The sequence below is a fragment of the Chiloscyllium punctatum genome, chromosome 1, assembly GCF_047496795.1.
Source record: "Chiloscyllium punctatum isolate Juve2018m chromosome 1, sChiPun1.3, whole genome shotgun sequence".
In the NCBI taxonomy this organism is placed as follows: domain Eukaryota; kingdom Metazoa; phylum Chordata; class Chondrichthyes; order Orectolobiformes; family Hemiscylliidae; genus Chiloscyllium; species Chiloscyllium punctatum.
Genome location: NC_092739.1, coordinates 56745403 through 56757556, shown reverse-complemented (window position 1 = coordinate 56757556; position 12154 = coordinate 56745403). Strand labels below are relative to the sequence as shown.

General features: G+C 37.6%; 2 protein-coding genes across 4 annotated transcripts in view; one reads left to right on the top strand and one right to left on the bottom strand.

Moving 5' to 3' along the window:
* zcchc4 (zinc finger, CCHC domain containing 4) overlaps positions 1–12154 on the bottom strand; it is a 95808-nt gene that overhangs the window by 14363 nt on the left and 69291 nt on the right. Inside the window, exons 6-8 of the mRNA XM_072564581.1 lie at positions 8752–8824; positions 4711–4861; positions 2535–2629 (exon numbers count right to left, since the gene is read on the bottom strand). Of these exons, the coding sequence (XP_072420682.1) occupies positions 2535–2629; positions 4711–4861; positions 8752–8824 (319 nt within the window). The remainder of the gene's footprint in view (positions 1–2534; positions 2630–4710; positions 4862–8751; positions 8825–12154) is intronic.
* Positions 6089–12154, top strand: part of LOC140468560 (zinc-binding protein A33) — a 36326-nt gene continuing 30260 nt past the window's right edge. The window contains exons 1-2 of one of the 3 annotated variants that reach the window (XM_072564678.1): positions 6090–6214; positions 6614–6704. The gene's annotated coding sequence lies outside the window, so the exon portion shown is untranslated. Of the gene's footprint in view, positions 6215–6613; positions 6705–12154 lie in introns of all 3 variants that reach the window. The other 2 variants (XM_072564764.1, XM_072564730.1) reach the window with 2 other exon arrangements.

Here is a 12154-nt window from a genome sequence, read left to right as displayed (position 1 = left end):
TACACTACATTGGTTTTGCTCATGAGCAAATTCCTAGAGGCATGGCACTCATCCACAGATTCAATCAATAAGCACATCGATCTGGACCCAATATACCGACCACTACAACGGACAGCTGGAACTGACAACCGGAAGCGGCAGATTCAAACCACTACAAATGCCAGAGGAAAGATCACAGAAGCACTTCACAGGAGGCTCCCAAGCACTGAGGATGTCACCTAGACAGGGGACGAAACGTCTGCAACACAAATTCCCAGCTCGGCAAACACAACCACAACAACGAGCATCCGAGCTACAAATCTCACAAACTTTGAGCATCCCTTTATCCACGCTTTCTCTAGCCACCTTCTGCTCCTTATATACGCATAAATTTCCTTAGGATTTTCCTTTCTACGTCCTGAGGATTGAGAAAACGGTCTACATTACCAAACAAAAGACTCTGCCTGGCTCGGTTTTATTTCAAAACCAGCAAGCTGACTCCTGTAATGAATGCTGAAGGGCAACATTCTAATATCTCCATCAAATTTCTTCCTATCTATAGTCAGGCCCAAATGAATAAATTAGCTCAGTCACCACCCACCAGTTGTTCCATTAGTTTTACAGTAATCACCAAATACAAATTTTCCTTTGATATTCTCCAGGCCTGAAGCATGAAGTTGTAGTAGTATGTGCTTCTATCAGTTATTATTATTATTTTGAACAATTAAGTCAACATTTTCGATTTCTACCACAGCTTCCCCGGTTAAGAGCTCACTGCAATCTTTTAAAAGCTGCACCCATATCGTATCTTGCAATCCCAAGCCAAGTATGCCTCAGGGCAAAAACTAAAAACTCTCCTAAATTGACATGGACTAAGAAGAAATTCTGGTTCTTCCACACACACCCTAAAAAGAAATATGTTAAATTGCCAAACCCAAGCCATAAGGGTTGGAATATTTCCGTAAGCTTCAGTTCCACATATGAAGGAATGAAGAATGATCAAAAGCAATGGCAGGTAGGCATTCCTTACATACAGCAGAGTGAGAGGTGATTTGATTCAGGCTGGAATGAAGAATAATCAAAAGCAACAGCAGAGAAGAGACTCTTAGTATAAAAACCTATTTCCACAATATTAAACTGCCTTCGAGACCCCAGCTCAAAACTCTTCCTAATTCAGCAACAATAAGGAATCTTACTTGAAAACACTAAAAGGACAGCTGATATTGAAATCGAAACATTAACACCCGAGCCCAGTAGTGTCAAATAATTCTGCAATATAGTTCAAAGCGGCTACAGGAGAATAAAAGACTTGTCCAGAAAGCAATAGACCCCTAGAGTCTTACCAGTCTGAGGGAGAAGCCACTTTAACCTCATTATAACATTACCTGACTTGATTAAAATTTTCCCAGCCTGTAAATCCCAATTTGGAGATGTCAGTGTTGGACTGGTGTGTACAAAGTTAAAAATCACACAACACCAGGTTATAGTCCAACAGGTTTAATTGGAAGCACACTAGCTTTCGGAGCTAGTGTGCTTCCAATTAAACCTGTTGGACTATAACCTGGTGTTGTGTGATTTTTAACTTTGTAAATCCCAAAGTAGAGAGCAGGATTTGGCAGAAAGCCAACCGGCTAGCCCATGGGAAAACTCCTGGGTCTGAAGGTAAGTGCTCACAGTTAAAACATAGACAGGTATAATTTGAGAGAGGGAACTAAAAAGCTTAGAATGACGGGACAAGTTTTTCTGGTGGGCCCTGAGTAGTATATTTGCTCCTTGAGGCGCATCCAAAAATAATAGATTCACAGGATCCTTCTGATATCAGTGCTGTTCACATTTATTCGTACTTGGTATCACTTTATCTCTGGTTTGTGAAGTGACTCACCTTACAGTTTGCTGGAGGGTAGACTGATATCAGAAGGAGGCAAAAGTGAGGAGATGAGAGTCGAGAGTGTGGTGCTGGAAAAAGCACAGCAGGTCAGGCAGCACCCAAGAAGCAGGAGAGTCAACATTTCAGGCAAAAACCCTTCATCAGGAATTCCTTTCTACCTATAGTCCGGTACAAACCCACCAGGTATGCAGTTGTTATCTCAGTTTTACAGTAATCATCAAATACAAACTTTCTTTTGATATTCTCCAGGCCTGAAGCATGAAGCTGTTGTAGTATTATTTTGAACAATTAAGACAACATTTTCGATTCCTATCACAGCTTCCCCAGTTAGTAGCTGAGGTAACAACTGCATGGCTGGTGAATGGTGACTGAGTTAATTCATTCATTTGTGCCTGACTATAGATAGGAAGAAATTCCTGATGAAGGGTACAAACTCAATACTGTGCACTGCTTAAAATACTCAACATCTAAGTGTGTAAATTTGTATGCAGCCTAACTTAAAAATGCAAAACTGTACAAGGATTGGTTGCTTCTATAAACATTATAAATTTTGCATGGCCAGAGACCACCAAAACTATCCTAGTTGCAGATTAAATCATGTGGCAATTTTTCACTGATCTCAGTTTCCACACAGCGAGAATATCAAGCATACTGTGAATCCCCTCACCTGGTAGTCCAACATGCTCAACGTTGGGAAATATTGCCGAATACGAGGTTCAAAAAAGTAAGGAAAAATCCAAATTATTGGCAACTCCTCATTAACTGAATGAAAACAAAATCAGAAGGTGTTGATGTGTCAAGTTCCTCAGTGTGAACATCCAATGAGAAATCATCCTTTAGCTACATCACTGCCCATTATTCTTTACAGCTGACATCTGCTAACTCAGTGTCTGTTTTATTTACTATTTACAAAATATTTACTGATTACGTCGATTTCAAATCGAACAAAAATCAATACAAATTATAGAAATTACCACATATTCTTTCAGTAAATGTGCCCAGAGAGTGATATTTAGGTGTAACAGTCTTAGGTTCTGTGTGATTGGGCTTAGAAGATTAAACTATGGAGACATTTGGCACTCCTTACATAGAGCAGAGTGAAGGGTGATTTGATGCAGGCTGAAATGTTAAGAAGTTTTTTCGTTCAAAGGGAAATAAGCCAGGCAGAAGATGAGTTTTTTTTAAATTCAGCAAGTTAGTATGTCTGTAATTCATTGCCTGCAAGAATCAAAGAAGCAGATTCAATAGAAACTTTCAAAAAGGTAACTGCATAAATACTTGAAAAGGACACACCTGCAGGGCTATGGAGAAAGAACAACGAAATGGGACAAATATTACCTCTTCAATATCTACAGACATAAATCAAATTAAATCAAACCAATTTTTGAAATTCATTGCAGTGTGGATAAAGGAGAGTCCACTGATGTAATGTACTTGGATTTCCAGAAGGCCATAATATCACAAGACTGTATGATACAGGGGCAGAATTGGGCCACTGGCTCATCAAGTCTGCCTGGCCATTCAATCTAATTTGATACTTCTCAACCCCATTCTCCCAGCTTCTCCTTGTAACCTTTGACCCCTTTGCTAATCAAGAACCTACCCACATCTGCCTTAAACACACTTGAAAATTTGGCCTCCAAAGCCTTCTGTAGTAATGAGTTCTACAGATTCACCACCTCTGACTGTAGGACAGGTAGACAAGTTGGCTAAGAAGGCATATGGGATACATGCCTTTATTAGCTGAGGCACAGAACCCAAAAGCAAAGAAGCTACGCTGGAGCTGTATAAACAAACTTAGGTTAGGCCATAACTGGAGTACTGCGTGCAGTTTTTTATGGGAAGGATGTGATTACACTGAGAGAGGGCACAAAGGAGATTTACCTGGCTGCTGTGTGGGCCAAGGGTCTATGGGAAAGATTGGATAGGTTGAAGTTAATTTACTTAAAGTAGTGAAGATTGAGAGGGTACTTGATTGAGGCACATAAGCTTATGAGGAGCATAGATAGGGTGGTTAGGAAGGTATTTCTATTAGTAGACGGGTCAATATCAGAGGGCATAGATTTAAGGTAATAGGTAGAAGGCTAAGACGTAATTTGATTTTTTTTCACCTCAGGAGGATGTTGGAAATCTGGAAGCCTACCTAAAAGGGTTGCTGAATCAGAAACTCTAGTAACATTTTAGTAGTATCTTAAATATTCACTTGTAGGCTCCAGGGCTATGGGCCAAGAATGCAAGAGTGGAATTAGCAGAGTCAGATCTTGTTGACCTGCTTGAACACAATAGGTTGAATGGACTCCTTCTGTGCTCCAAGTAACTATGAGTCTTTGAGAGAGACTCCACAAATGTAGCTTCTTTTTGCTCAAGATTAGTAAATTGAGGAGAGATGTGATCAAAATCATAGAAGCATTTGTTTAGATAAATCCAGAGAACCTATTCATTTTGGCGTAGAAACAAAGAACAAAAGAAACAAAACATTAAAATTAGGGCTAAAGCATCCAGGAGCAAAGTACTTTCTCACGCAAAAGAAGTCAAATTCATGGAACATACTGCCCCAAAAGGGGTCAATACGACAACAATAGGGAATTCCCAAGACTTGATTGATAGATAGGTGTGAGGTTAGGCCGATCAAGGGATATGGATATGGAGTCAAGGCACATAATTGGAATTGAGATGAGGATTAGGACTAACTAACACACTCTCTTTCGCTGTACAAATTAAATAATGATGAACTTGTTTCAGGAGCTCTCTGTCTTAGACGTATTCTTCATGTTTCTATATTCCTAAGTACAAAATATTCCTCTTCCATTCATTTGAATACATATCATACTGAGATTCCATACTTGTATTCCGTGAAGTCTTCCATTCACCAACAATCTTTTTGAAGCTGTGGGCTAGAGCCTCCACTAGGCCGCCAAATGGCGGGTCAGTCACCATAACAACAGACTTTCCCTTGTTCTGACATAAGAATGTTCGGAATGCTTCAAAGGCTGGCTATGAAAAGTAAATGAAGTAAATCCGTGTCAAAACACAAGAGCAATTTCAAACAGGTTGTACAGCCGTACTGACAACTACCTTTTATAAATAAGATAAATCAAATATGTATTTAAAATGTTTTGACTAACAATTATGATAATTTTATGATCTGAATCTTTGCCCTTACTTACAAGGAGATATTTTTAAATTTCCCCTTGGGATAAATAAAAGGGAGTACTATGAAAAAAATTAACAATAAAAATACACACACGCATCCAATTTAATTTAATTCAAGTTGAATTGTGATGCTTTGAATTCACCCTCCTATGGGCCTGCTTGATCTTCTAATGCAAAATAGTGATGTGATATAGAACACATTGTTTTTGTGCAATCTATTCACGCCACACAACTGGACATACAGTCACAACTAATGTGAAAGCAGAGAAAAGCAATGAAGGGATCAACGCAGTCTTGAGAAGTCAGAAATAGAACATGACTTTAATTATGTGGAGTATCCCAGAGAAACAATACATTATTCTCTTTAGAGCAGAGAAGGTTAAGAGGAGCTTTAAATATATGCCATCTACAAGATTTACTGCAAAACTTCACCAGGGCTCCTCAAACAGCACCTCTCAAACCCATAACCACCATTATTTAGAAGGACAAGTACAGCAGGTACATAGGAACACCACCATCTACAAGTCACCATGACTTGGGAATGCATCACTCTTTCAGTGTCACTAAGTCAAAATCCTAGAACTCCAAATAAAAATATTATGGCTTTACCTACAGCAATGGACTGCAATATTGTGGATAACAAAGGCTACACTAGAGGGAGTTTTGTGGCTGGAATTCACTGTCCAGTTCAGTGGTTAAGGTGGAACCTCTCCACTTATCTGTGCCTGAAGTACTGTAAGGCTATGGTCCAGGTGCTAGGAAGGGGTTAAGAATGGATGGCTAGTTTGTTCAGCAGAAGGCAGACACAGTGGACTATATGGCTTCTTTCTTTAGTCTATGGTTCAATTTTAAAGCTTCCTTGTATAATTTCAAAATCTTAATGCTGCTTACCATATGGATTCCGTTTAACTATAACGAACAGGAAAAATTTAACTTCTAAACGTCTTCACTGCTTAACCAAACAAACATGCATTAGTTCAATTTCAACATGTCCTTTTGATCCAGGGAATCAGAGGAGGAGCAAAACAGGAATAACAGAATAGAAATCACACAAGATTGCTGGATAACAAAGCACAACCTTTGTACTGTCTGCTTTAAGAATTTGAACAGAATAGTTTTATGATCAACTCTTGGCAAGATCAACAGAAAGGAGATCTAAATCTCTGAAAATCAGATAGCAGCAAAGGAACTGAGGTAAGACAACTTTTAAACTGGATGCCACACAGAATATAGTTAATTTATGTATTCAGCTATAACAGCATCAATTAAATTGTGAAAACTGGTCACTTACTGCCGGTATAAAAGTGATAGAGGTACACAAACAAAAATCAATACTCAATTCCTTCTGTACTGCTTAATTTTGTTTCTAATTAAATCAAGAACTGAACAGATAGCATGGAACTTGAGCAGCATCAAACATCTAGTTAATCAACAATTTATGTGGTTTACCCAGCAAACAGCAAGGAAGTATAAAATGAGGCTAAACAGACAGGATAAACTACATAACAGGATGAATCGTACTCAAAGCATATAACAAACTTAAATACATTATGTATTTGCATGAACTGATAATTATTGCTTTTATTGAAACAGAAGAAAGTGAGAGCAAGATAAAACAAGGGGATTGTAAAAGAGTGATGGAGAGAAAATCAAAATCGATTATCAAAGGATGAAGCTTCACAAAGTAAGGGATACTATTCAAAGATGACATGTAACTATAGGATTTAAGTGGAAGAACATCACAAAAAGTTAAACATTTGTGTGCAATGTATTTGAAACAAACTACCAAATGAAAAAGGCTTTAATTTAAACAACATATTCAAGGATTGAAGAAACAACTATGGAGAAGTGCTATAGAGAATAAGTGGCTTGAAGTAGAGCCTGCAGGAGAATCACATAAAATCAGGATCTTCAAGTCTGCCTCTAGAATTAGAAAGGTAACTACAGTGAAAATTTTGGTAATATCCTCAGAAATCAAATAAAACAGTACCAGTGTGAAAGCGTTAAAGAGAATCACAGGAGTTAATTTTCACTGGCGGGGCAGAGTGATTCAGGTCAATAAAACTCTCGAGTGGGAATTAAGTTGGAAACAAACTATTTAATTTAGACTCCGATTATAGAACCAGAATGCAGATTTACATACTTAACTAATCTTACGGTTTTGAAATACAACAGAAGGTCCCGAATTAAATTAGCTATTGATTTACTAATTTAAGTAGAAGTATATAAATGGAAACTTCACAACAGGTAAACCCACTTTTGCTTTAGAGCCTTCCTCAATTACCCGTTGAAATGCTGTATATAATACATTTTAGTGTTGTCCTAAGAGCTTGTTCTACACTGGGTTTATATATGCAGCAAATGTGTTTTTTTAATTTACTACTTAATTTAATAAATATTTTATTAGTTCAATTCTTATCATATATTTTATTACCTCTGTCACCAGTTCCTGAACTATGTTGAACCTTAGGAATAGAACAGACCTCAGCTACATGAGTTCCCTAAACAGCGAGCTTCTTGTGCAGTGACCAAGAACCAACATGATGGCTCAGTGGTTCGCGCTGCCTCTCAGCACCAGGACCTGGGTTTGGTTTAAACCTCAGGCTACTGTCTGTGTAGTTTGCGCATTCTTCCCGTGTCTGCGTGGGTTTCCTCCAGATGCTCCGGTTTCCTCTCACAATCCAAAGATGTGCAGGTTAGGTGAATTGGCCAGGTTAAATTGTCTATAATGTTCAGGGATGTGTAGGTTAGATACATTAGTCATAGGGGAAATATAAAATGATAAGGTAGGGGAATGGGTCTGGGTGGGATACTCTTCTGAGGGTCGGTGTGGGCTTGATGGGCCAAGTTGATGGGCCAAGTTCCACACTGTAGGGATTCTATGATTCTACAACCATCAACTTGGAAACACAGAAACATAATTATACCTACTTATACTCCATTTACAAAACTTTTGCCCACATGTTTAACCCAAATAAATCCCTTTTCAGATGTCTTACAGTCTCCTCACAATTTATTTTACTACCCACCTTTGTCTCTTCAACAAATATAGCAACCATATGTTTGGTCCTTTCATCCAAATCATTCAAACGTATTGCAAATAGATTGAGGGTTATGGTGCGAAGATGGTGTGAGGCTTGGAGGGGAACTTGCAACTGGTGTTTCCATGCTTCTGCTGTTCTTGTCTTTCACCTGAATAGAGGTCATGGGTTTGGAAGGTGCGTTGGAGAATTACTGTGGACATCTTACAGATGGCACACACTGCTGTACTCCAGCAAGGATTCTTGCAGCACACCACTAGTTACAGCTTGTCAACCCCAATGATCCCATGTGTCCCTACTCTCTGCTTGCTGCTAACTAACCAACTTTCCTCTTCAAGCTAATAAATAATCTTTAAGGTGGCACTTTATCAAATGCCTTTTGGAAATCTAAGCACATCACAGCTACATGTTTCCCTTTGACCAGCTGACCTATTACTACTCAAATAACTCTAATACACTAGTTGAACATAATTGTCCTTCCACAAAACCACACTGGCTCAGTATGATTGCATGAAGATTTTCTAAGTGCCCTGCTTAATAACAAATTCTAGCATTTTCCATACAACAGATGCTAGGCTAACTGGCCTGCTTGTTCCTGCTTCCTGTCTTGCTCCTCTCTGGAACAAAGGAACTACATTGGTATTGCACCAATATAATCGAACACCACATCATATATGTATTGGTACTTACCTTTCCCCCAAAGAAATAGTGATTAAACATGTTGTAGTGGCAAAACTCCTCCTCTGAATAAAACTGGGAATACCTAAAATGAAAATAAATTATATTTATTATTACAGGTATTCTTACAAGTTGTGCACTGGACTATGAGACACGAAAATTAGATTATAAACAGTGGAGAATGAATATAAAGAACATAAAGGGTGATTTTGAATGCATCAAACTGAGGAAGAGATGTCTCAACAAAGAATGTAATACTTCTCACATTTTGCACCACTGCCTGCATCAATCTATCCCTTAGGATTTGAGTAAATAATCCAGTGATGAAACAATAAACAAAAATGAAACATTTGTCTGATGCATTTGAAATGAGTGGCTGCTAATTCAAAGGGCAGTTAAGACAATGTCTTTACTATGTAGGCCAGGCTAGGTAAGGATGGCAGATTTACATTCTTAAACTGAATGGATTTTTACAACAACTGATGATAGCTCTAAAGGTTACCTTTACTGGGACTAGCTTTCAATATCAGATTTTATAATGTACCAGAGTTCACATTCCATCAGCTGTCATGGCTAGAGGTGAACCCATTACCTCTGAAATGAGAATAATAAGTTTGAGGCCAGGTGTTGGCAGGTGGGACTAGATTGGGTTGGGACATCTGGTCGACATGGACGGGTTGGATCGAAGGATCCGTTTCCATGCTGCACATCTCTATGACTCTAGAGAACCAAGGCAAATACCGAAAGTACACGGACAGCAGATAAAGAAATTGAGAGCAATATGAACATATGGCAAAAGATTAGTGGGAGGCATGAAAAGGAAATCAGAAGTATTTTATAAATAAAAGAAGGATAGGCAAAGACATGATTGAGATATTGATGGTATTTTTACATCAGTCTTCACTAAAGAAAAACAACGGTAAATGACACAGTAAAGGAATAAGAAGAGTAAAGGAAATGGATAAGATGAAAGTAGATAAAGAGATACTGGGCCCAGTGAGCCTTGGTTGCTGAGAAAAGTAAAAGTGGAAATTGTAGAGGATTTGGTCAAGCTTTTAATCCATTTTGGGTTGAGATGTGGTGGCCTACAAATGTAAATGCTAAACTGTGACCAAATGACCTCCTTCAGTGCAGTATTATTTTTTGATTCTATACTGCAACTTTATGTCCATGGCTTCATGTCAGTCTCGAAAGATGGAGTGGATTTTTGAAAAATATACAGGATGTCTTAGGCGAGTATAAAAATTCATAAATCCTGAGGCTAATGAATCAAACTTCAAAACATCCAACCATCATCAAACGTTCTTATTCAACCATAACCTGCTGTCAACAGAACAGCACTGCCCACCTACAACCTTCCCAAAGGGTAAGAATATTATTTAATGCTATTGGTTTGGTAAATATGTATCAAATGACTTTTCCACGTCTTTAACTGACAGAAAGGGAATTAAACAGGCTAATAAAAGGAATAAGAGAAGATCAGTGGGTAAAATGAAGCAAATTGGTAAATGGTTTTAAATATATAAAAAGTAAAATTCAAAAAAAGGCTGGATCAATAAGTAATGAGAAGGTGAATTTTACAAAACAAAATAATGGCAGAGATATCAAATGAGTACTTTGCCATATTTTTTCACTGAAAATTCCATACTGCTGTAGCTGTACAGAAGTAGAATGCCAATATAAGTCAAAGTTATAAGCTATGGTCACAATCTTTCAAACATCATCAAAATGAACATTTGTTAGAAGCTTGGAAGGATGGCAATATGACAACTTTGATAAAAGAATAAACCAGGTAATTATAGATTAGTCAGCCTGACTGAGAGAAGTTTAAGCCATAAAAGAGTTCTAATTACTTGTAAACTAAAACGTAAAGAAATTAGCTTATTTAAGGACTGGCAGCACAGACTTGCTGAGTAAAAGAAAATGGATGTTGCTCATATCGGTTTTCAAGAAGGTTTTTGATGCACACAGAGAAATAATTGATAAAATTATGGCACACAGTAATACAGGCAGTATGGCAGCAGTGAGTTAGTCAAAGAAGAAAACACAGGAATGGCCAATAGACATTTCTCAATGAAAGGAATGTAAAACGTGGTATTCATACGAAAAACATGTTAGAGCATGAAAAGCAAAAAGGTAATACAAAGCATTTACAAATCATTGGTTGAGAAAATTTTTAAAAAAAAGGTGTTCAGTTTTAAATGCCATGCTTTAGCAGGATTTAAAGGTCAGGACTGAACACAGAAAAGATTCAATATGATACCAGGGTGAAATGTTAACCCATAACCTAGAATGAGAAAAAGGTTAATGTTTCAAAACCAAAAATAGAGGGCATAGATTTAAAGTGAGAGGGGAAAAATTTAAAAGGACCTAAAGGGCAACTTTTCATGCAGAGGCTGGTGCATGTATGGAATGAGCTGCCAGAGAAAGTGGTGGAGGCTGGTACAATTACAACATTTAAAAGGCATCTGGATGGGTTTATGAATAGGAAGGGTTTAGAGGGATATTGGCCAAGTGCTGGCAAAAGGGACTAGATTAGGCTGGTATGTCTGGTCAGCATGGACGGATTGGATAGAAGGATCTGTTTCCGTGCTGTACATCTCTATGACTGTATGACTTACAGTTATGAGAAGACTTAATAAAGTAAAATATATTAAATTACCTCTAGTGTTTGGCAATATGACAAATAGAAGGCATCATATTAAGCAATCACCAAAATAGTTAAGGTAGAAGTTAGGAGATTTTATCTTATACAGACTCTCATTAGGAAGAGGAATGTTCTGCTGTCTCAAAACTGTAACACCTTTTAACAGGGAAATGGATACAATATTTGAAATGAAATATTTGAAGTATGAGAAAACATAAGGGAAAAGAGAAAAGTAAACAATTCTTTCATTATTGTGATCAGTAAAACGGTTGAATGTCCTACCTTTGGTACAGGGGTACTATAAATTTCCATGATTTAATCTAACTTTACAACACAATAGTACAATAACATTAATCCACTACTGCCTTTTTAATCAAACATCAGAAAAGAAAATTAGCCAACTATACTCCTTCCAAGAAGCTCCTTGACAATTAGTCTAAATTCAAAGACTTCTCCTGTTTGTATTTGGATGGGCTTGATTAACTGTTAGTAACAAAAGAAAACCAACTGGCTAGTGCTGCAAATAGAAGTCCCACTGATATATTTTGAACCTAGCATATAAGGAGAATGATTGGCTAAATGGAGAGAGATGAGATGCCAAATAAATTACAGTTACATATTTCCTAAACCCTTTAAACTTATAACTTGGCAAAGAAATAAGGAGAAATTGATCGTCGGGAAAAACACCATTTTATCCAGCTCCTTTCAAAGTAAAATCAAATGACTTATCAAATGACTTTTGTTCACATGGCCATAATCTTTAAAAAC